This window comes from Amblyraja radiata, chromosome 1, assembly GCF_010909765.2.
Source record: "Amblyraja radiata isolate CabotCenter1 chromosome 1, sAmbRad1.1.pri, whole genome shotgun sequence".
Taxonomy (NCBI): Eukaryota; Metazoa; Chordata; class Chondrichthyes; order Rajiformes; family Rajidae; genus Amblyraja; species Amblyraja radiata.
The window spans coordinates 74372356-74398471 of record NC_045956.1 but is presented as its reverse complement, the minus strand read 5'-3'; the positions used below and the strand labels follow the sequence as shown (position 1 = coordinate 74398471).

Here is a 26116-nt window from a genome sequence, read left to right as displayed (position 1 = left end):
GGTGATCCACCGACAGAGGGGTTCAGGCACAGTCAACTCGGAAAGTTTGGAGTGCAGTAGCTCTTGCACAATGGTTTTGAATGCAGATCTAAAATCAACAAACAAATTCCTCGCATAGATCCCCTGGCGGTCTAGGTGCTGGAGGATGAAGTTCAAGTTAACTGCGTCATCCACAGATCTATTGGTCTGATATGCAAACTGCAGAGGGTTTGTGATATTTTTCAGCTTGGCCAGCACAAGCCTTTCAAGGGTCTTCATGACTACAGAGGTCAGTGTGACAGGCCTGTAGTCATGAAGACCAGTAATCCTTGCCTTTTTAGGTAAAGGGACAATAGTGGAGACTTTGAAGCAGGCAGGAACAGTACAGGTTTGCAGGGACCGGTTGAAAATGCCGGTGTAGACCGGTGCCTGTAATCTACCCAAGACTATCTATTCTTTACACCATCAGTCTGAAGAAGAGTCCTGACCCAAAATATTGTCTGTCCATTTCCCTCCACAGATGCTGCCTGACCCACTGTGCTCTCTAATAGTTTTTTTACACAAAATTATATTATCATAGAACATTGGCCAAACAGTAACATTTTTACAGAAGCATTCATTTACATTAATTTAATTCATTTTACATATGCATTCATTAAGTTAAGCAATTTAAGTTGGAAACGGAGTCACAAAGGAATACCCAGGATAAATCACAGCAGTTGTGAAATGGTAGAACTATTAAATAATTCCATTAGTATTCAACCTTGGAGACAGATCAGATGGCCATAACATCAGAAGAGTGGAAAAGATGCATCATGCCCAGGGAATTATAAACTAATTAGCTAGAAAACATAAATTGTGTAAAAAGGAAAAAACATCTAACCCCCCCCAAATATAACAAAATATAGGACCAGGAAAAGGAAACATGAATATCAAAAGGGTTTGTCCTTTCTTGACCAAATTCTCTGAATTTCTTTGCAAAGATAACAAAATGATTACTAGTCTTTATACCATGTGTAATTAACCTTATGCTCTGCTTTATATCTTGAAGCCAGTTAACTATTCATTTAATTTCTTAATCCGTAAAATCCACTTGCTGCAACCATGTCGATTCATCTATATTACTAAAAATCTGATCTTGACCGCTTTTGGCCCATTGTGCTGCGATTTCTGAGAGAACGCCACCACTTACGGCCGTCATTTTTGGCCACCTCGCTCAGAGCCCCCATCCGCCTTCCTGGACCAGAGGATTTTTTCCCATTGATGACAAATCAGAGAGATATTAATGTTTTTTTTTTAAATCACCATTCTCTCTGCTGCCCCTGCTGGAGGGAGGGGGAGGATCTATAAAGACAGGAAGTGGTGTGCCTGATGAATGAAGCCAAAGAGTCACGTCTCTCTGAGCTCTGAATAACACTGAACACATGTCTACTCAACTGTGAGTCCCCTTAATGTGGTTTGAAAATGAAAATATGGTTTGTTTGAAGTAAAAAGGCACTGCCTGCAAATGGTGGCTTGGGTGATTTGGCTTAAAGTTAAAAGCACTACTTACTGCAAATGGTGGCTTGGGTGCTTTGGCTTGAAGTTAATAGGCACTACTTACTGCAAATTGTGGCTTGGGTGATTTGGCTTGAAGTTGAAAGCACTACTTACTGCAAATGGTGGCTTGGGTGCTTTGGCTTGAAGTTGAAAGGCACTACTTACTGCAAATGGTGCTTGGGTGCTTTGGCTTGAAGTTGAAAGGCACTACTTACTGCAAATGGTGGTTTGGGTGCTTTGGCTTGAAAGGCACTACTTACTGCAAATGGTGGCTTGGGTGCTTTGGCTTGAAGTTGAAAGGCACTACTTACTGCAAATGGTGCCTTGGGTGCTTTGGCTTGAAAAGCACTACTTACTGCAAATGGTGGCGGGTGCTTTGGCTTAAAGTTAAAAGGCACTACTTATTGCAAATGGTGGCTTGGGTGCTTTGGCTTGAAGTTGAAAGGCACTACTTACTGCAAATGGTGGCTTGGGTGCTTTGGCTTGAAAGGCACTACTTACTGCAAATGGTGGCTTGGGTGCTTTGGCTTGAAGTTGAAAGGCACTACTTACTGCAAATGGTGGCTTGGGTGCTTTGGCTTGAAAGGCACTACTTACTGCAAATGGTGGCTTGGGTGCTTTGGCTTAAAGTTAAAAGGTACTACTTATTGCAAATGGTGGCTTGGGTGCTTTGGCTTGAAGTTGAAAGGCACTACTTTCTGCAAACGGCGGCTTGGGTGCTTTGGCTTGAAGTTGAAAGGCACTACTTACTGCAAATGGCGGCTTGGGTGCTTTGGCTTGAAGTTGAAAGGCACTACTTACTGCAAATGGCGGTTTGGGTGCTTTAGCTTGAAGTTAAAAGGCACTACTGCAAATGCACTTACTTCCTGTTTGCACTGTATATTGATTTTAGATAAAACGCTACCACTTGCAGCTGTGATTTTTGGCCATCTTACTCAGTCCCCCTCTGCTCAGCACGTGCAGAGAATTCTTCCCATCAATAAAAATTAAAGTGTTATTCGTGTTTAAAAACTGTTGAGAATCTCTCTTATGTCATTCACGCCATGAAGGCCACACCTTTTCCGGTGGGAGGGGGAGTGATTATAAAACCCAGAAGTGTGGGTGTGGCTCAGTCTCTGCATGATGGGAGAGGGAGAGGTCACGACTCTGTCTGAGCTGTGAATCAACTGAACACACTGAATGGCTACTGAACTGTGAGTTTGGTGTTTTGTGTGGTTTTATGGTGGTTTCACCCTGCATGCAATGGTATGAAGCTGCATTTGAATTTGGTGGCCTTGCACCCTGCTTGAAATGGAATGAAACTGCACTTGAATTTGGTGGCCTTGCACCCTGCTCAAAGTGGTAAGAAACTGCACTTGAATTTGGTGGCCTTGCACCCTGCTTGAAATGGTAGGAAAATGAATTTGAATTTGGTGGCCCTTTATAAAAACAAAACTGCATGGATCGTTTTAAACAAAGCCTAGCTAAACATTTATCACAGATCGTATAATATTTTTGTTCAGTTGCCCCGCAATATTCCACATTCCATTTTATTTTATAATGGCTTTATCATAAATCTTCAAAAGTTATCTGGGGGCCATCTCGCAATAAATTTGCAAACTTCCGTTCAAGAGGTCATGCTATGACCTAGGCCTGGAGTTTCAGGTGAGCCGTGCAGAGATGATTTGGGTTAGACCAAGGCTGCTGGAACTCAATGTTAGGAAAGGTTGTTGCAGTGCCATCCTTTGATCTGTCACCACAATGACCTTGATGGAGGTGATACCAGATTTCCACTGCAGTTTCAGATTTGTGCTCCCTTATCACTTTAGGAATTTGACATCTAATGAATTTTAAACAATATTTTTCAATGTTCCTCAATTGGTGTTGTTTATGATGAAATTGAAAAGCTTGAGTGATTTATCAGACGGTTTAATTGTGTTTTTCACTGATTTTCTAAATGGCTTCCAATATCTTCTGTTGATAATGAATACCTGCTCTGCCCATCCTGTGTCAGTGAATGCAGACGGTGCTGTCTGGGTGGCAAATTGATAAAATGCATACGTGCTCAGATTTCCTGTCGCTCCTAATAGGTGGGCATTGTGGACAGGAAGTGAAAAACCAGCTCCAAGGTGACGATCAGCTCCAAGATGGCATGCAAGAACAGACACCTGTGATCATTGGACACAATATTAAAACACTACAATAAAAAAAAAATACCCTCCTCGAAGATAGACACAAAACGCTGGAGTAACTCAGAGGGAGAGGCAGCATCTATGGATAGAAGGAATGGGTGACATTTCAAGTTGAGTCCGTTCTTCAGAATCCTTCCTACACAACATCCCCCTCGTACAGATAATTTGTTAAAATTACTTTTAATCACTTAAAATCACTATTAACATGTCAAACTAAACATATATCTTCAAGAAGACTTAATAGCAAGATAACTTCTGCTAAAAAATACAGTGCACAATCATCAGGGATAAAATCCTGAGCTATGATCATATTGAATGGCGGTGCAGGCTCGAAGGGTCGAATGGCCTACTATGGCACCTAATTTCTATGTTTCTATGTTTCTATTAAACAAACAATTCAAAGCAATCTGATTTGAATTATAACACATTCTGACTTACTCTATTCCGCTATTATGCTGTCAAATATTCACTCTGAATATATAATGTAAAGATATATCTACTTCATTCTTCCTGTATTTTTGTAGTCGAGAGTGTATGCTGCAATTTGAACCTGCAGGTTAGCAAATAACGTTTTTATTGGAATGTTATTACAAAAGAATAATAATATTGCTGCTGATTATTCTGATATTAAAACAGAACATGCCTTAGGTACTCACCAGCTCGTGCAACACTTGCAGTGAGAGTGCATAGTGAACATTTCAGGTCGATGACTTTTCATCAGACATATCCTAGTCTCTCTGCATCTATTTAGAAGGCACCATTCTTCCAAATATTTCAAAATGATGAAGTATCTTCTTTCTAAATAGGGCTTAATAAACAGATATTGCTGGCTGGTTTCCATTAAATTGGAAAGCTTGTACAAAATTGATGGCTGAGCAAAATAAATTGCGTGACGCAGGTTTGTAGAATGGATGTAGTCGGCGCAAATTGAAACTACTGGATTTTTCAATATCATTCCAATTAAGGACACTGTTCCCTCTCAGGATCTTGACTTAAGGAGAACTGACTGCAATTTTGATAATTGAAAAGAATCGAGAATGAGGAGTAATTTACTGGCCATGTACAAATATTGCAAGTGTCAATATTGTGTAAACCAACATCTAATTTATCATGCCATTCTAACCTTAAGTGACTTGTTTAATTCAGTGAGGATGCATTCATCATAAAATGGATTAAAAACAACATTAGCATTTTCATTTTCCCTGCAGGTATTTATGAGCCGACATTTCTTGTACTACAGCAGTGAACCGATCCTGGATGTGAAGATTGCGTTTTGTCAGGTGTGTGTGTTCCTTACAGGTAAACAAGGTACAGTGTTTGTTGAATCATTTTTCCATTTCATTTATGTCTCTCATATCAAATGTGATTCAAAGTGGCGTGTACATTCACTAAGACATAATTGCTTTATTTCTGTTTTATCATTTTTGATGAGAATATAATATTGATTACTTGATGAAACTAAATTAAAGGAGATAGGTTCCTAACTTGGTATTGGCTTCATGGTGGATTTCTAATACCTGTATAGAAATTATGGTGGGTCTGTTAGATGGAAATGACTGGATATTTTGCCTTGACCATGGCTACTTACAGTTTTAATGGAAGTGAGCCATGGAGGAAACAATCAATACCCTCTCAAAAGAAGGATACGCCATAAAATGTTTTTAGGGTGGCTGCAAACTTCCACTTTAATATAAGTATATTATTAATTAACACAAGGGAACCTGGCAAGTAAAGATTGAAGAGGTAATCTTTGGGAGAGGGATACACAATAAATGATGAGACACCAAGAAGTGTTGAAGAAGTAAAGCATCTTGGAATCCTATGGTCAGATCCCTCAATGTAGCAGGAGTGGTTGGAGAAGTGGGCAAGAAGACACATGGAATTTAAAAAAAGGACACAAAGTGCTGGAGTAACTCAGCGGGACCGGCAGCATCCCTGGAGAACATGGAGAGGAGACGTTTCAGGACGGGATTCTTTGTTAGTGAAGAATGCACATCGATATGGTGAATGCACAGTTTCCATTACCCAGAGTAGGGAAATCAAGAACCAGATGACATAGGTTTAAGGTGAGAGAGGAAAGATTTAGTAGGAACCTGAGGGGCGACATTTTCAGTCGGAGAGTGGTGGGGATATGGAATAAGCTGCCAGATAGTTGAGGCAGGTACAATAACACCATTTAATAGACACTTAGACAGGTATATGGAGAGGAACGGTTTAGATGGATAAGGGCCAAAACTAGGCTAATGGGACAAGTTGGTCTGAAGGGTCTGTTTCTGTGCTGTATGAAATTATGACTTTATGACAAGATACATTCATTTTCAGTCTCTAGAATGGGCAACTAAATCAAATTCAGTAATAAGAATTTTATGCAGAATGTCTCTTAAAAGCAAACACCATTTTCTTTTGTATCTCAACTCTTCCACTTTGGTCTTCTTGAAGTTTACATCAGCATCACTCGCTTACCAGCACATACCACAAACCATAAACAAAATTAGCCAGTAGCCTATGTGAACATTTTGAAAGTTATGCCCAGCATTCTTAATATGGTAAATATGCATTACCAGCTCAGAGTTTTAACAGTGAAATGAAAAGATTTGTTTAGATATGTCTCAGGGAATGTCTTATTGTTGATTAAAGCTGAAAGATTCACATGCCAGCATTCCTCTGCACTGCACTAATTCCAGCACACGTATCTGGCTCATTTTTGTGTAATACTCTTCATCCACACGTTTTAACCCTTCGGCCTCCCTGCCTTATCTCCAAGCCTTTACCTTCTGCCTGATCACAGCAGAATCCCCAAACAGCAGTCGAAATATCAGATGCCCACACAATAAAGTATAATTTAATTAATTCAGTCAATGTAAATCAATGATGTATGGTATCATTTGTGTTGCACAGCCTCGTGACCCTGGTTGCAAAATAAGGTCGCTGTTATTTCAACATGAGCAACTCAATGCATGATCCTTATTTTCCTCTCTCCTGGGAGGAGGAAGGGACATAAAGATAGCCCCACATTTGAAGAAAACCAGTGATTAGAAATTGCTTGGCTAACTGGATATATACCTGACAGCACTAAACCTCCAAATATTTTTCTGATATTTCTTAAGGGGCAGGCTGCTTTCAGTTTCATAGCATAAATGGAGCATTATGCTGTAGAAAACTCCAAGCATTGGAATTCTAATGCATGCTAATTAGAGTTCTGGATGGATATAACAGTGGCAGACCAAAGAACATTTCTGCCTTGGATTTACAGCTGCAAATTTAGATAGTGCCCAAGGTCTAAGGCTGGTGATCAGAAATGTTCAGGGGAGGTGGAGGTTGGGTGGTGGTGGGGGGCTGTGGAGAGTAGATAAGGAGAAATTTTAATCTGTTAAATTGGGGAAGGGACAGTGAGAATGAGATGAATGGCCTGCGTCGGCAGACAAGTGACCATTGGCGTGATCACAGCCGAGTGCATAGTGCAGGAGGTTTGGGAAGGTAGTGTGGAGGGGGCTGATGATGTTTGGGGTGGCATCAAGAACCATCTTGCCTTAGAGAACTTACACGTTACAATCCATTGTAGTATTGTGAAGGCCTAATTGTCCCGGCACAGTGCTCCAATAGTCGTCCCTCCGACAACTTGGTCTCCCCCTCAGTGTTCCAAAAAGAGCTTAGAATGAGGAATTATTTAATCCCCTGCAGGTGAAGCTCACTTCAGGCATTCAAGCGTGAATAATGACCTGAAATACCCAGTTGAATGTCCTGCATGACGACTTGAACCAGAAATGGTCATATTTATGTCCCTCTTTTGGAAAATAATTCTTGTTTTGACATTTGTTGAAAAATCAGTGCCAAATCTGAGAATTTCTAGACCCGTCCTTAGGAAATACTACGCGTGACTTACTGTAGGGTTTGCAGTGCAGCACTAGAAATCTGATCTGCAGTGCTGCAGTGTGCTGTGCAGCGTTCAAGTGTGCTGCACAATACTATTTTATGGGAAATAAAGAGCATCTGCTACTTGTATTCAACTGTAGCTGGAGAGGGATTGTAAGCAGGTAGCTTGTAAGTAAATAACTTACCCCTCACTGCTTGGGCTCAGGTTTCCATCGATTATTCCATGGCTCAAGGGCACAGTAGCAGTTTATTGTCACATAAACCAAGACGCAACAAAATTATTTGTATTGCAAACAATTCAGTAAAATCATACTATGATTTTGGCAGGACGGTGGGATCTCATACGGGACAGAGGCAGATGAGTGGTTAGAAGTTGGTATGGAGGGTGGTGAGAGAAAGGTTAGTGGACTGAAAAGGCAGGTGAAAGGCAGAGAGCGAGGAAGGAGGGTTGGTTTAAACTGCACGTATTTTAATGCTAGGGGCCTGACGGATAAGGCAGATGGGTTTAAGGCGTGGATAGGTATGAGCGACTGGGACATTGTAGCCATGACTGAAACCTGGTTAAGGGAGGGGCAGGACTGGCACCTCAATGTTCAGGGGTACAGGAGCTTCAAGAGAGACAGGGGTGAGGGAAAAAGAGGAGGGGGGGGGGGGTTGCATTGTTGGTTAGGGAGGATGTCACGGCTGTGTTCAGAGGCGACATTACGGACGGTTCATCTAGTGAGAGCTAGATAGGGCTCTTAAAAATTGTGGAGTCGGGATATGCGGAGAAGGCAGGAACTGGGTACTGATTGGGGATGATCAGCCATGATCACATTGAATGGCGGTGCTGGCTCGAAGGGCCAAATGGCCTACTCCTGCGCCTATTGTCTATTGTCTATTGTTTATTGTCTATTGTCCATTGAAGTGCAAATGCTTGGTTCCTTGAAGGTTGAGTCACAGGTAGATAAGGTGGTCAAAAAGGCTTTTGACACATTGGCCTTCATCAGTCAGAGCATTGAGTACAGAGGTTGGGAGGTCATGTTGCAGTTGTATATGACGTTGGTGAGACTGCATTTAGAATATTGTGTTCAGTTATGGACACCATGTTATAGGAAAGATATTGTCAAGCTTGAAAGGGTTCGGAGAAGATTTACGAGGATGTTGCCAGGACTAAAGGGTGTGAGCTATAGGGAGAGGTTGAGTAGGCTGGGTCTTTATTCCTTGGAATGCAGGAGGATGAGGGATGATCTTATAGAGGTGTCAAGAGTCAAGAGAGTCAAGAGTGTTTTATTGTCATTGTCCCAGATAGAACAATGAAATTCTTACTTGCTGCAGCACAACAGAATATGTAAATATAGTACATAAATGAGAGAAAAACGTTGAGTGTGATATATACACATACACACATACTTAAAAAGCAAACAATTATAGTGCAATAATAATAATAGTCTGTTGTAGTTCAGAGCTTATTTGTTGTCGTGTTTAATAGCGTGATGGCTGAAGGGAAGAAGCCATTCCTGAACCTGGTCATTACAGTTTTCACCTTCTTCCCAATGACAGTGGTGAGATGAGTGTGTGGCCAGGATGGTGTGGGTCTCTGATGATGTTAGCAGCCTTTTTGAGGCAGCGACTGATAAATCCCTTTGATGGTGGGGAGGTCAGAGCCGGTGATGGACTGGGCAGTGGCCACAACTTTTTGCAGCCTTTTCCCCTCCTGGACGTTCAAGTTGCTGAAGGAGGCCATGATGCAACCAGTCAATATGCTCTTTACTGAACACCTGTAGAAGTTCAGGAAAATCCTATTTGACATACCGAATCTCCGTAATCTTCTCAGGAAGTAGAGGCGCCGATGTGCTTTCTTTATAATTGCATCAGTGTGCTAGGTCCAGGAAAGATCTTCGGAAATATGCATGCCCAGGAATTTAAAGGTAAAAATCATGAGAGGAATAGATCGGGTAGATGCACAGAGTCTCTTGCCCAGAATAGGGGAATCGAGGGCCAGAGGACATAGATTCAAGGTGAAGGGGAAAAGATTTAATAGGAATCTGAGGGGTAACTTTTTCACACAAAGAGTGGTGGGTGTGTGGAACAAGCTGCCAGATGAGGTAGTTGAGGCTTGGACTATCCAAAGGTTTAAGAAACAGATAGACAGGTACATGGATAGGACAGGTTTGTTGGGATATGAATCAAATGCAGGCAGGTGGGACTAGTGTAGCTGGGACATGTTGGCCAGTGTGGATGTTGGGCTGAAGGGCCTGTTTCCACTGTATCACACTATGACTCTATGACCATATACACAGTCATAAATAAGTACAAAAGTGCACCAAGTTTGTAGTGTGAGAATAGTAAACTTAACTGAGAATGTACACAAAGAACTGCCAGGTTTCCGGTGCCATCTTGTGGTCTTCAAATATCAAGTTTGTAAAAATATTGAGTCTTATCTTGGCCTTAAAAGGCCCATTGTCCTGGCGGTGGCACTGGGTTGGTTGGTGTTGCAGAGCTCGGCCAAGCGACGCCGTCAAAGTACACAAAATGCTGGAGTGATTCAGTGGGTCAGGCAGCATTTCTAGAGAAAATGGATAGGTGATGGTTTGAATCGGACCCTTTCCAGGCTGATTGTAGTGGGGGGGGGGGTGGGAGGGAGTGGAACCGAGAGAAAATGAAACGGGACAAATCAGTCCGGCAACAGATGACCTCAGGCATGGAGGTTCTCTGATTGGCCAATTGTTGGAACTTCCTGGTAGGGGATGGAGGTGTAGAGGGACTTGACGTCCATGGTGAAGATGAGTGCGTTGGGCCTAGAAACGGAAAGTTTTTAAAGATTTGAAAGGTGTGTGAGGTGTCTCAGATGTAAAATGGGAACGGATTGGAAAAGGGTGGATAGGATAGAATCAGTGTATGTGGAGATGTGTTCAGTGGGACAGGAGCAACAGAGTCAATGTGTCCCCCACGGAATCAAGGGATATGGGAAAAAAGCAGGAACGGGGTACTGATTTTAGATGATCAGCCATGATCATATTGAATGGCTTTGCTTGATTGAAGGGCTGAATGGAATACTCCTGCACCTATTTTTCTATGTTTCTATTTGTGGGGGAGGAGGTGGAAGTGGACAGTGCAGAGGGATGATAAAGTTGGAGGCTGTGCCCATGAGCTGTGCTCATGCAATCATCGATGTAGTGGAGAAAGAGTTGGGGGATAGGTCCACTATATACCTGGAACAAGGGCTGTTTGATGTAACCAACAAAAAGACAGGCATAGTTGGGGTCCATACTAGTGCACATGGCTACACCTTAAACTTGGATAAAGTGGGAGAAGTTGTTGAAGGTGAGGACAAATTCCACTAGGTGGAGGAGAGTGTAAGTAAAGGGAAATTGGTTGGAAATTCCCCAGACCAGCACTGTCTGCTTCCACCTGCTCCCCAAAAGCCACAAACACAAGTTCCTGTTCCTGCCCCACTGTCCCGTTGAACTCATTCCAGAGTGAGGCTATACGCAAATTGGAGGAACAGCATCTCATATTTCGCTTGGGAGCTTACAGTGGTATGAACGTTGAATTCTCGAATTTCAGCTAACTTCCACATACACCTCCCTCCTCCTTCCCTCCCTCTTCTCCCCCACCCCGGACCCTTCTTCCTCCACCAATAGTCCGTGAACGAGTTCTACAGTTTGCAACGATGTAACCTTTATGGGATTATACCATCCCTAGCCAACAATTGGCCTATCAGGGAACCTCCATGTCTGAGGTCATCTGTTGCCGGGCCTGTTTTGTCCTTTATAGTTTTCTTGCTTCAAGTTTCCCCCCCCCCCCCCCCTCCAACTCCCATCCCCCTCCGCTACAATCACACTGAAGAAAGGTCACTCTCCAAAATGTCACCTATCCATTTTCTACAGATGCTGCCTGACCCGTTGGGTTTCCTCCAGAATTAATGTCTGTGGTATAAACAAGCATTTGCATTTCCTTTGTATTGGCTACTGGCGATGCTATCGATGTCCTCCACGGCTGCTCCATCAGCAGCCAATCACTCCCGATTTTGTCACTGCTCGGCTGAATCCTTCATATTCCCTGTTCAGGCCTCTTTGCCATGCACATCCCCACTACCATGCTCCACTGTTTCACTCTGCTCACTTTGCAAGGACAGAAAACAATTAATATTGTAGAGCCCTTTCTATTGCACATGCGACCTTGGGTCTTGTGTGGCTTAGAATTTTGCAACTGTACGCTGCTTTTAATTTCCGAGAAAAAAGCACTTGCTGGCTCGTCATGCAGTGACTCACCTTTCTGGGCATGAAGCATTTCAAAGCCTTTCCATTCTGCCTAGATGGATCACATCAATGAGAATGATGCTGAGCATTTTCATAAGACTGGAATAAAAAGCAAATGAGGTTGTTAAAGTTTAATGAATAAATTGTGACAGCCTCTGCAAACAAACAACAGAGCCTCTAATGTGTAGGAAGGAATTGCAGATGCTGGTTTACATCGAGAATAGACCCACAATGCTGGAGTAACTCAGTGGGACAGGTAGCATCTCTGGATAGAAGGAATGGGTGATGTTTCTTCAAGATCTTCTTCAGACTAATTCTAGATTTGAATACATGTTCCTGGAAAAAGAAAATCACAACATAAGAACAATAGTTTGCATATCTTTCATATAACAAAATGTTCCAAAGTGTTTCACAGAATGAAGTCATGGAGGGAAAATGGAAATGAAATGATCTGATTAAAATTGCATTTAGGAATAGATGATTCTGGGGTTTTAATAGTGAGAAATGGTTAGATGAAGAAATTTCATATGAACATCGCAGTCTTAAGGTGTGTGCTAATGAAAGGGCAAGGAGTGAAACTAGAAGAGGCATTACCACAAATCTGCACCTCGAAGAAGAGTCAGTGGAGGGGGACTGGAAGGTTAAAGAGGACGAGGTAAAACAATACATCCTAATCACAAAGGACCATGAGTAAACCAGTGTAGTGTCAATACCAGCAGTAGTTTGGAAACCTAACCGAGGGAAGTTAGAGAGTTAGGTGTAGAGTAGGACATGAACCCAATGAGTCAACTGCATGAAAGCAATAATTTGTATATCAAGAAATTAGTGTATATCAAAGAATAGCAGAAGTTGTCCCCAATGCACTGGTCAGATGCAAACAATGATGTGTTTAAAAATTGTAGGGAAGTGGGGAATTTGGATATGAAGATATAAAGATTGAGTGCAGGATTTTTAATTGAATTTGGGACTTAAAAGTGTGTCCTGAAGAATTATTGCATTGTGGCAAATGATGAAGGAACTGTAAGGTTTCCACATTCACATTGCTTCATACTGATGCCATCCTCCTCATCTCATAGCCATAAAGATTGATGATTGTATTGTGCCTTCATCAGGAACCAGTAACACACCATATGGCTCTTTAGTTGCATCATGAAGACCATCGACAAGGAAACAATGAAGATTTGCACTTACATATGCCTAAATGGTTATACCCACTGATAATTCTAAAAGATGTGGCTTCATGTTGTACTTTGCTCTTGACAGGATTGGAATTTCACCAACGCACTACTGACCGGGGAAGGAATTTTGGGCAGTTGAACATTCCATAATATCTCAAACTACTTTACAGCCAAAGAAGTACATTCCGAATGAAAATCAAAAGAACTGCAGATGTTGGTAATCTGACATAAAAACAGGAAATGCTGGTCGGGCAGGCTGTTCCCATTTCACCCATGTTTCTCTTTCCACAGATGCTGCCTGACATACTGAGCATTTCCAGCATTTTCTCGTTTTATTTAAGAAATGTAGCAACATTTAAGTGAGACCTGGACAGGGAAATGGATAGGAAAGGTTTAGAGGGATATAGGTCAAACATGGGCAGAATGGGACTAGCTTACATGGGGCATCTTGGTCGGCATGGATGAGCTGGACCAAGAGACCTGTTTCCATGTTCGATGACTCTATAACATTCTGAATATTGTGATTTTGCAAATGCAGTGGCCAATCCGCACACAGTATTCTCCCTAAAACAGCACTTGGATAATAAATAACATTCTGTTTCAGTGATTATGACGGGGCAGTAAAATCTGGCCAGTGCATTGGGGACAACTTCTGCTATTCTTTGATATACACTAATTTCTTGATATACAAATTATTGCTTTCATGCCGTTGACTCAGTGGGTTCATGTCCTAGATTTATGGAGCTAAAATGAACAGTGTCTTAGTTCTAATGATTGAAGTGCGGTGTATCACAATACCAATATGTATGTTGCCCAGGCGTTTCGATTTACAGATATTTGCTGAACAAACCATTTTCCAGGAACACATGCCCATAAATTGAGGAATAGTTGTAATATTGTTTTTTTTTTCAATAAGTAAGTAAATAGGGCCTATATTTAACAATTCTTCCAAAAAGCACCTCCAAAGGTATCAAAGGTCAAAGGTATTTTATTAGTCACATTCACATACTACTGTGACAAACCATTTGTCACATACAAAAAGCATTAGTGAAGTGAAATGCTTTTTGCCATTTTGCAGCACACAAAAAAAGAATACAGACATAACACCAATAAGAGTCTTAAACACAAAGAACATCCCCCCACAATGGCTCCCACCATGAGGGAAGGCACAAAGTCCAGTCCCCAACCCCAGTTCACCCATAGTCGGGCACATTGAGGCCTCCACAGTTGCCTCTACGGAGGCCCGATGTTCCTGGCCGTTCTCGCTGGGTGATGTTGCTCCGGCGTCGGGAGAGTCCTCCCAGCGGCCTGGGAACCCTGGAACGGCCGCTTCCGCACTGGAGGCCGCGGCTTCCGAAGCCAACAAGGCCGCGCCGGTTGGAGCTCCACAACTGGCGATCTCATCTAGAGATCCCAGGCTCCCGATGTTAAGTTCAGCGCCGCCGCCCGCAGCTGTTCGCTCCACAGTCCCGCAGCGCGCGATGTTTTACCAGTGTATGACATTCAGCAATTCACTGGAATGACAGTCCAGATTTCTGTGTTATTGTTTTAGGAATGAGACCAATACCTTTCCTTCTCAAAGGTGGAAGAACTTCCAATGAGCCTCAATTGAAATTCTATGCGGTGAAATGCATCTGAAGTCCATTGTAAAAATCCGGTGAAAGCAGCTTTTTAGTTTTCAGCAGTGACCTTCGAACATTTAGAATGGTTGGCCAGAGAGTGTGTTAATTCTTCCTGAAGTCTCTAGGTTTATTTTTTGGTAATAACAACAATTTGCCCATGGGTAGATTTTTAAAATAGTAGGGTGTCCTAAGGTGATTTGCAGGAAGGTTGCGAGAGAAAGTGTGACACCAAGCCATAGATAGAGATTTGGGCAAGACCCAAAACTTAATTAAAATGAAGTTTTATGGATCATCTTAAAGGATAAGGTGATAAGACATAGGAGCAGAATTAGGCCATTCAACCCACCAAGTTACTCTGCCATTCAATCAAGGCTGATCTGTTTTTCCCTCTCAACTCCATTCTCCAGCCATCTCCCCATAACCTTTGATACCCTTCCTAATCAAGAACCTATCAATCTCCACATTAAAAATACCCAATGTCTTGGCTTTCACAGCCATCTGTGGCAATGGATTCCACAGATTCACCATCCTCAGGCTAAACAAATTCCTCTTCATCTCCATTTTGAAGATACTGTATGCCCTTTTATTCTGAGGTTGTGCCCTTTGGTTCTAGACTCTACCATTACTGTAAACAACTGTTCCGCGAACACTCTATCTAGGCTTTTCATTATCCGGTAGGTTTAAATGAGATCTCCCCTCATCCTTCTAGACTCCAGAGAGTACAGGCGCAGAGCATCTGCACTATCCTGCGCAATAGGGACAATTTACAATTTACAGAAGCCAATTAACCTACAAATTTGTATGTCTTTGGAGTGTGGGAGAAAACCGGAGCACCCGAAGAAAATCCATGCAGTCACAGGGAGAATGTACAAACTTCTGACAAGATATACATTTCTGAATCCTCTCCCCATATAGCAAGTAGTTATGCCTTTATTCCTTCTACCAAAGTGCATGACTGTACACTTTGCTATACTGTATTCCATCTGCCACTTCTTTGCCCACTCTCCTAACCTGTCCAAGTACTTCTGCAATCTCCTTGCTTCCTCAGTACTATCCGCCTCTCCACCATCTTCATATCATCTGCAAATCTGGCAACAAACCCATAAATTCCCTCATCCAAATCATCAACATATAAAGTCAAAAGTAGTGGACCCAACACTGACTCTTTGCGGAAACCACTGGCTGCCAAACAGGAAAGGCCTCCTTCATTTCCACTCTTTGCCTTCTGCCAGTCCGCCAATCTTCCACCCATGCTAGTACCTTGCCTCTAATACCACAGGCTCCTATTTTGTTTAGCAACCTTATGTGTGGCACCTTATCATAGGTTTTCTGAAAATGCAAGTAAACAACATCCAGCAAATCTCTATCCTGCTTGTTACCTCCTTAAAAAAACAACAGATTTGTCTGACAAGAACCCCCTTTAACCCCCTTTATCCAACCTCATCTACTGCATCCGCTGCTCTAGATGTCAGCTGATTTACATCGGGGAGACTAAGCGGAGGTTGGGCGATCGTTTCGCCGAACACCTCCGCTCAGTCCGCAATAACCTACCTGAACTCCCGGTGGCTCAGCACTTCAACTCCCCCTCCCATTCCCAATCCGACCTCTCTGTCCTGGGTCTCCTCCATTGCCAGAGTGAGCAACACCGGAAATTGGAGGAACAGCACCTCATATTCCGCCTGGGTTGCTTGCGTCCGGAGGTATGAACGTTGAATTCTCCAAATTTTGCTAGCCCTTGCTGTCTCCTCCCCTTCCTTAACCCTCGAGCTGTCTCCTCCCATCCCCCCGCCCTCGGGCTCCTCCTCCTCCCTTTTTCCTTCCTTCTCCCCCCCACCCCCCATCAGTCTGAAGAAGGGTTTCGGCCCGAAACGTCGCCTATTTCCTTCGCTCCATAGATGCTGTTGCACCCGCTGAGTTTCTCCAGCATTTTTGTGTACCCCCCCTTTAACAAAATAAGGTTGAAAGATTTACTAAAGGGAATGCTAGACCGTAAACCTAGGATAGTTGAAGGGCTGTCCCCTTGTTTATGGGAAATGGACTTGCACAAGAGGCGAGCTTACAATTTTACTTCGGAGTCACGTGAGTGACTACGTGAAGACCCCGTCCAGTACGCATGCGTGTCATATCGTCTATCGCATTGCGTGACGACTGGCAGGGTGAAGTGATTCTCCTGCCGGCAACAGACCTGAGGTAAGTTTTAAAAATACTTTCAGGTTTTTAAAATCTTCTTGCAGGAACCTCCACTTAGAGGTCCTGCTAAAAGTCCGGGGCTAAGTCGGGACGTAGGGGAAACCCCAGTCTCGAACTTCAGGGAACCCCGATCACGGGGAATCCCGCCCACGGACCTAGACGCTCGGAACCACGGAATGCGGGTAGCGAGCGGCGGTAAATTCACCATTGAGCCGCTGGCAGCAAACCAACGGCTTCATATGGTGGAGAACCCGCTCGGGAGACCGCGGGACGCGGGGAGCGGACGGCGGGGATTCGCCTTCGAGCCACTGGCATATTAGTGCCGGGGAGGGCACCTGCATGGCCGCTCCGGAGACCGCAGGGTGCGGACGGCGGCAGATTCGCCTTCGAGCCGCTGGCTACGGAGCCAGCGGCTTCATATTGGTGCCAGGGAGGGCACTTGCATAGCCACTCCGGAGACCGTGGGGAGTGGACGGCGGCAGATTTAGAAACATAGAAACATAGAAATTAGGTGCAGGAGTAGGCCATTCGGCCCTTCGAGCCTGCACCGCCATTCAATATGATCATGGCTGATCATCCAACTCAGTATCCCATACATGCCTTCTCTCCATACCCTCTGATCCCCTTAGCCACAAGGGCCACATCTAACTCCCTCTTAAATATAGCCAATGAACTGGCCTCGACTACCCTCTGTGGCAGAGAGTTCCAGAGATTCACCACTCTCTGTGTGAAATTTGCCTTCGAGCCGCTGGCTGCGGAGCCAGCGGCTTCATATTGGTGCCGGGGAGGGCACCTGCATAGCCGCTCCGGAGACCACGGGGTGCGGACGGCGGCAGATGCGCCTTCGAGCCGCTGGCTGCGGAGCCAGCAGCTTCATATTGGTGCAGGGGGCACCTGCATAGCTGCTCCGGAGACCACGGGGAGCGGACGGCGGCGGATTCGCCTTCGAGCCGCTGGCTGTGGAGCCAGTGGCTTCATCTTGGTGCAGGGGCCACCTGCATAGCCGCTCCGGAGACCGCGGGAAATGGGGAGCGGACGGCGGTGGATTCACCTTCGAGCCGCTGGCAGTGGTGCCTGCGGCTTCACATTGGTGCCGGGGGACACCGGGACAGCCGCTCCGGAGACCGTTGAATATGGGGAGCGACCGAGAACCCGCTCTGTAGACTGCGGGATGCGAGGAGCAGATGGCAGTAAGTATTCCTCCCCCCTCCCCTAAAGCAGGAAAACCCCCCACCGACTTTGTAAATTGCGGCTATCCCTTTGATAGGGACCGCGGGGATCTCCCGGCTGCAGTTACTGCGGGGATACCCAGAGGGGGGTGGGGGAGGGGGGAAAGAAAGCCCCAGCTGGAGAACACCGTGGAGAATCCCTGTTATAGGGGACCGCGGAGAAAAAGCTGGGGGGGAGAAATAACCCGCAAAGGAGTGTTTCTACAAGGACACAGAGGAACCCCACCTGTAACAAACCACGACCACGAGACCAGGCTCGGGAGGAGTGTTGCCCCGCAGGTAATTTCCTTACTCGAAGGTCGTTGTGTGCTGTTTTGTGAGAATATGTTACAGGAATGGACGCTGGCGGGAGCAACTGTGATCGCATATCCCGCATGGAGCGGTTGATGGATCAGAAGCTCCAATGTGACATGCTCTGGTATATGGAGCCTAGTCACCAGGGGGTCCTTGGACGCCCATAGCAGCACCTTATTGAGGGCTGCATAATGCAACTCCCTCGACAGAGGGGCGTATTAGGAATCACTTCTGGGCTGACTCTGAAGACAGGGGTTTGGCTGAAGAAACCACAAGTGTGCAGGGGGTGCAGGAACAACACTACCAGCAGCAGGAGCTCGACGAGTGGCCGTCGGGTTCAGGAAGGCCACATCATCACGCAAGACCTCACATCTTCGACGGCAGCACCCCTACGCACCCACCAGCAAACCACGATGAACTGAAGCTGGTGAAAGCTTGAAGGCCGTACAACCAGGACAAAGGTCTTTTTTAGGCCACAGCCCAGAACGGCCTTCATTGGAAGATGCGCCAACCTCATACGCGAGCTCCTCTACCTCCAGGAGCAGATGTAATCACGCACACATGTTTGAGGCAGCTCCTGGTCGGGTTGCATGAGTCCTCCCATTCGGATAAAGGTATGGAACCTCATCGATGATGTCTCCAGTCAAGTTGGATACAAGTTGGTAATATTAAACTGGTTTGAATATTTACACTGGTTTGGGATAACATAAGATAAAATAACATAAGATTAGTTTATACTGCACACAGGTATGGTTGGAATTGCCTTTCAAGACAAGGCTCACAAGAATGGGATGTGGACTGATCATTGTCAACAGCCTCAAACCGCATGTGCAATATAGACTATTCTGAATAACTTCCATGTGATCATTTCCACTCACAGGGTTGAAGATATTTGAAATTTAACTGGATGAGGCAACGATTCACTCAGTGGTGTTACAATGGGCTAACTCCAGTTTCCAGATTATTTACCAAATCACTACTATCAGTGCTTCGACTGCACAGAGCTAACAAATAAGTAGCATGGCCAATCTGGATGATATTGAACATACTGTATTTCACTAAATTAGCCTTATCAGCCACATAGCTATATTTGAGGAATTGGTTCACACCCGTCCAGTTAAATTTAAATTGATACCAACTGAAACTATTGATTGTTGGGATATAATCATCCATTTATTGGTCTGGGATCAGCTCTGAGATAAAAATTAGACCTCTGTTATTTTTAGCTGAAACAATCAAAGTCACTATGATGGACAGCTTTGCGCCACTAAAACCTCTTACCCGTAAATCTTCAGTCGTTTCCAAACTGATGCTATTGCCCAAAGCTATTGCCCAAATTTTATTTCTATATTGCACTATTACTACGGACTGACGCTAAACTGCATTTCGTTGTACCCATACTTGTATTTGTGCAATGACATTAAAGTTGAATTGAATTGAAAATTTTTTTTTTTTTAAATGTACTAATACCATCTCTAGTTACGGAGGCAGATGGGATTAGCATGAGTTATCAAGTGTTCAGTCATGGTATCAACTGCCAATGGACACCAGGTGCATTCTGTGCATTAAAGGGTGTGTGGATATGCATATACGGCATGCACAAGTCCAAGGTGATACACTTTGGTGGTGGTATATGTTAATCACAAAGGTACAATCAAATCAAAGTATCCAGTGATAGTTTTACCAATCCACATTTAGCACTGGTGTATTATTATGCAAAATCAATGACAACACGGAATGAATGTGTGATCACAAAGTATTTAATGACAATGTGGATAGATAGAACACTAACTATTGAGTTGCTTGCATCTAGTTTCAATCAACAGTGAACGAGGCATACAGTGGCGAAGGGTGCATTCTCGCTACACTAGGAAGGAATGTTCTTTTATGTCTTCCTCCATTTGGTCTCAATAGACGGGTTTTGCAAAATTCAGCAAGATTCCCGCTTCCGGGTTTTTCATAGTGCCTGCCTGGGTTATACACCTATGGCTCCACTGAGGCGAAGAATGAACATAAACCTTACATGGTTAATTCCGGATAAAAAGATGCTGGTTCAGTTGTGATGTTGAAACCATCCTCTGCATGATATAATCAATCATAGACTCACAGACTCTGAGAGATCGTTTCTGCGGCTTGGGTTGTCAAACCATAAGCGTTAAGAGTGCTCACTACAGATTGCAGGGATAGCACCAAATAGCAGCTATCTGCATAGGAGATGGGAAGCATTGTTTATGCTTCCTTACGTTTAACTCGGCACGGATGACTGACACATTAAAATTCAGTTTTATGGGATTATAACATTAAGTTACTATTCCATTACTGTGCCTTAAGTACCTCCTAATCATTTGGCTGATGAGTACATAAACCACTCTGTCCGGTTCTTACCCTCTGATATCCAGAGAATGAAGGTATCGTCAGCTTAAAACCTCCCAGGTTTAGGGACGCAGAGAAATGGGTTGTTAACATTGTACTACATCACTTCACCGATGGGCATCAGCAACATCCCTGCCCATGGTCATACTCACGTACTAGTGATTACGCCATGGCACTGAGTACAGGGCTATGGGTCCAGTCATTGCAACACTGGATAGGATGATCTTATCTGCGGGCTATTATAACATGTTTTGTTTATGATTAATCAAGCAGATTAGACAGGGACATAAGACCTTGCATATCCCATGGACCTTGGGTTGCGTGTGATCACGCATTTACACCAGTATGTCAAGGTTCCAAAGAGCTTTATAGACTGACAGCAATATTATTAGTTACATAAAATCTTGTTAGAAGGTATCACTACAAACTTTCTCCAGATGGTTATATGGGTCTGGCATATACAGGAGTGGACATTGACATTGAGTCTCACTCCACCAGGATCGCTATATCTCAGCAGCAGGGATGGACCACATCCTAGCGGTTGCAGGATGGTCAAACTATTGATCTATCCAAATATTCAGAATAAACCTATTGCCAGATCAGGGGTATTTGCCAACTCTATGTTAGGTATGGTTCATACTTCCTCCAGGTTGAGGGAGGTTACTATTGCCACTATTATTCATTAATAGCATCAACATGTCTATATCTATGTCATGTCTGAATGCATTCTTAATGCTCACTCATCATTGGCCTACTGATGCAGTGTATGACGCCTGGACTTGGTTCCACAGCATGAAATCACAGAGCTTTAAAATCTTCACGTAGTCACTCACGTGACTCCGAAGTAAAATAGTAAGATTAAACGAGAACTTACCAGTTTGAAGTTTGATCTTTATTTTATGAGGAGTAACGTTGAGGGATTACGTGCCCTCCGCTCCCAGCCCTCTATCATAAAGTTCAACAGGTATTATGGTTCTTTTATCTTACTATGTTCATTTCAACAACTGTTTTCTGTGATTTCACATCGCTGCTTTGAAGATTGACACGCATGCGTACTGGACGGGGTCTTCACGTAATCCCTCAACGTTACTCCTCATAAAATAAAGATCAAACTTCAAACTGGTAAGTTCTCGTTTAATCTTACTATTAAATCAAGGAAGTTATTTTGGAAACTCTCTGAAAAATAATTTCACTTCCTTAATCTATCTATACATATCTAAAACTCTCATCTTCTTATCTTCCGGTTTGCGTTGTTTTTATATTTGCGCAAAAACTGTACACAATAGCACTACAATTTGTCAACACCTTACTCACCATTCTCCTGTGCTGCAAGTGCAACAGGTTTTGTTCCAATCGGTGGTATATTTTAAAAGTTATTAAACTTTAAAAATCTTTAAAAACGCGCATGTGCAGATTGGTCTCCTCTCCTGTCAGTCACTGCTGGGATGGCGATGCCCCTTCCTGCACTATCGCCGCACTGATTGGCCATGTCTGCTGCCAGTCACCGGCGGTGCCCGACTCTGCCCGGCGTTGCCCGGCACGGCTTCCGGTTGGCGCGGCTTCCGGTTGGCGTGGCCTCCGGTCAGAGGAGCAGCAACCACGAGATCCTGGGGAGTTGAGGAGTGAGAGTGGGGAATTGAGGGGGAGAAGGGGGTAATGAGGGAGAGGTAAGAAAGTGGGGGAGGTGAGGAGAGGGACTGGGGGGATTGAGGGAGAGGAGAGAGGTAGGGAGGGGAGAGGTGTTATGGGGGGAGGGGGAGTGATATGAGGGTAGTGGAAAGGAGAGGTGTGGGAGGAATTGGGGGAGGGTAGAAGGAGAGGGGAAAGAAGAGGGAGGAGGTGAGGAGGGAGAATGGTGGAGGGGAAATAGAGGGAGAGGAGGGGAGAGTGGGGGAGGTAGGGAGTGGGAAATAGAGAGAGAGGAGGACCGTGGGGGAGGTGAGGAGGGATAGTGGAGGGTTGGGGGAGGAGTGCGGGAGGTGGGGGATAGAGGGATATGAGGGGGTAGGGAGGGGAGAGGAGTTATGGAGGCAGGGAGTGACTGAGAGTAGGGGAAAGGAGAGGGAGGGAGAGGTGAGGGAGGGGTTGGGGAAGGGGAGGAGGAGAGGGGGAAGAAGAGGGAGGGTGAAGAGGAGGGGGAGAGAATGCTGTGGATGAGGGGAAATGAGCCGTGCCTGCGCAGTTGGGGGCTATGGGTGAGTGGTGGAATATTGCGTTGGGGAACGGGTTGCGTTGGGGGTCCAGGCCTCCTGTGTGATAGGGACCCAACAGGTCCCACTTAGTCTAGTTTAATTATAAATTTAATTGCCAATTTTGATCTATCAATGTAAGAAACACTGTGAAGTATTTCTGGAAGCAAATACAAAGCTGATTGTATTGTTAAAGAGTAAAATTGAGTAGAATGATTACAATAATGGAATATATTGAACAGTAGTTTCTAGCTACATTCTCTATACAGTGAAATCCAACTATCAGTTATACCATTGGAGATTGATGCCTCATTCATTTCCAATGCAAAAGATAGTGGAAAGGGAGGTCAAGTTCTCAAATGGCTAACTGAAAAATCTGACCAGAGGTTAGAAATGCATAGCCTTAATATTTCACTATAACTTATTACAAAATCTATACTTCTTGTACATTATCTTGTAATTGCTTGCACAGTATGTTAATTAACTTAATGTGGTAGAAGATGTTTTAATGTTTTTTGCTAGAATTAACTATAATCCTGATAGTTGAGTCAAGTAAAATCTGAAACTAGGAGTTGCACTGTAATTGATATAAGACTCGATGAGCATTTTTCAGAAAGCATCATGCATACATGACCCGTTCTTAGTTTATTGTTACAATGTGCAAAGAGAAAAGGTATTGATGGAGCACAATAATCTTTGAAATGCTGAGTAATCAGAAAGCAATTGGCAAAAGAACTATGGTTTGCACAAAATATATAGTAGATATTCTCTTTACTTATCATTTGAGGTTGCTTCCAAATACATGGCTCCAAAAAAGGAAGCTGTTTTTCAATTTTTGATTAAACATTAGACAATTCAATTTTCTCCCCATTGCCTTATTGTCACTGTAAGCAGAATGGTACATGGTTGATTTTGTATGTTAATGAACATACAAATGGTTCACAATTGTATATCTTTTTATCAAAGACAACCTATTTTGATTCCTTTGGGTGTAATCCATTTAGAAGTTTAAAAGCTGCAGTATGGAATGTTTAAAGTAATTTGGATCCAAAAGTAAATCTGTGAACCTGACCTTCCTGGTTTGTACCTAAAGCCGAATGGCCTACTCCTATACCTATTTTCAAAGCTGTGTGATTTCATGAATAAGCACATTTTAAGTTGTAATACTGGAAGCAAAGGAGAGTGCCTGACAATCTTTGGCAGACAAATGCAGGCAATCCAATGCAATCCATAGGTTTCCTTCACCCCATGTACCAGCCATGCACGGCTTACAGCTGAAGGGCTGGGGGTAAAATGGATACGGCTCCTCAGCTCAGCATGACTGAGCTCCATCCCTGAAGTCCATCTCTGGGTAGATGTTCAGGTGCACTGGTAGCTGCACTGCAGCACATATCTGACTTCCACATGGGAATGAGATATGGAAATCAGGAATGCTCATATTTACAAAGAGAACATTGCGTGGGCAGCTTACAACCCAGCAGTATGAACATTGATTTCTTTAACATCAAGTAACCCTTGCATCCCCTCTCTCTCTGTCCCTCCCCTCCCCTCGTCATCATACTACTTTCACTGTCGTCCTGCTGAGTTTCACTGCTTGTATTCATCATTATCTCCTTCCCCACAGCCAACAATGGACCATTGTGGGCTCCCACTTGATCATCGTTGCTGGCTTTCATCTGTCTTTTTGTACACCTTTCATTTATGTGTGCTATGTACTGTTTCATATCTCTCGGTTCCCTCTCCCCTGACACTCAGTCTGAAGAAGGGTTTTGACCCGAAACGTCGCCTATGCCTGTCCCGCTGGGTTACTCCAGCTTGTTGTGTCTAACTTTGGTGTAAACCAGCATCTGCAGTTCCTTCCAACACAAGACAACATTGCCGCTTGAAATGTAGAATCTGGGAACAATCTGCCCAGATTCACTGCCACTGAGCATTCATTTCTCTCCAGGTATTACATTGCTCACAGCATCAGTGACCAATCTCCATCACACTCGAGCTGCAGGCCCGAATGAGATACTAGGGGTTAGCTTTTCACTGTCCCGCTGATGCTATTAAACAATGCTGTGACAACAGACACATTGATGACTTCAAGATGTGTAAGAAGGAACTGCAAATGCTGGTTTAAACCAAAGATAGACACAAAATGCTGGAGTAACTCAGCGGGACAGGCAGTATCTCTGGAGAGAAGGAATGGGTGACGTTTCGGGTCGAGACCCGGGTTTCAATCCTGACCCCTGTACACAGGTTTAACAAGCAGCAGCCTAATCTGTCTCCTAGGATCAATGCGTGAAAATCTATCAATACCCGTTACCTTTAACACATCGACAGATGGAGCATCACTTGAAGAGCTCTTCAGGCATTCAGTGAGTCTGACAGGAGCTGGTGCACCAAGAGCTTAAAGGAATATTCTCCACCTGCCTCATCATTTATTCAGCCCCTTCTTGCCTCAATGCAGCAGCTGGGGTCATTTTCTATTCAAAATGCAAAAATGAATGCAATCTTTTGCTGATCACCATTGAAGAATCTCCCATTCGGAAAGTAATACTGCGTTTCAATGTGATATCCATCATTGTGATGTATTTTTTTTATCAATAAGCAATGTAAATAGTTACAGATCAGGCCTACTAATCTTCCAGTCATAATTCTTCTTATCATCTCCTTCGTTCAAAGCACCAAGCCTTCAGCACTTCATTGCAATCAATAGATAAAAGCAATGTTATGGGCTCCGAGGGATGAACTATTCTCACATAAAGCACTTCTGCTGAATAAACATTGCAATCATGCTGCTTCCAACCAATGTGATGCATTCAACATAAAATAATATTTTATTTCCAAAAAGTAATTGTCTCCCTTGCACCATTATTGTTTAGAATGCCACAAACATTATTTTTTAAATATATGCTGCAGTTCAAAATGCAAGCAGTCAATATGATAAAGGAAAGAGATGTTTCAGAATCGGTCCTGCAGCTTGTCTCAGTAGCCCCATGCATTCAGGGATGTACCTTATTCCAAGGATATATTGGAGCACATGGTATTGGGGATACGGTATTGACATGGATAGAGAACTCACAGGAAGCAAAGAGTAGAAATTAACGGGTCCTTTTCAGAATGGCAGGCAGTGACTTGTGGGGTTCCCCATGGCTCAGTGCTGGGACCCCAGTTATTTACAATATATATATTAACGATTTGGACAAATGAATTAATTGTAACATCTCCACGTTTGCGGATGACACAA

At 43.8% G+C, this 26116-nt stretch overlaps 1 protein-coding gene across 10 annotated transcripts in view; it reads left to right on the top strand.

The window, feature by feature from the left end:
- mapk10 (mitogen-activated protein kinase 10) overlaps positions 1-26116 on the top strand; it is a 232627-nt gene that overhangs the window by 91855 nt on the left and 114656 nt on the right. For 5 of the 10 annotated variants that reach the window (XM_033024248.1, XM_033024268.1, XM_033024277.1 and 2 more), the window contains one exon: positions 4898-4969. In XM_033024248.1, the coding sequence (XP_032880139.1) occupies positions 4898-4969 (72 nt within the window). Of the gene's footprint in view, positions 1-4897; positions 4998-26116 lie in introns of those variants that run through there. The other 5 variants (XR_004412597.1, XM_033024288.1, XM_033024219.1 and 2 more) reach the window with 2 other exon arrangements.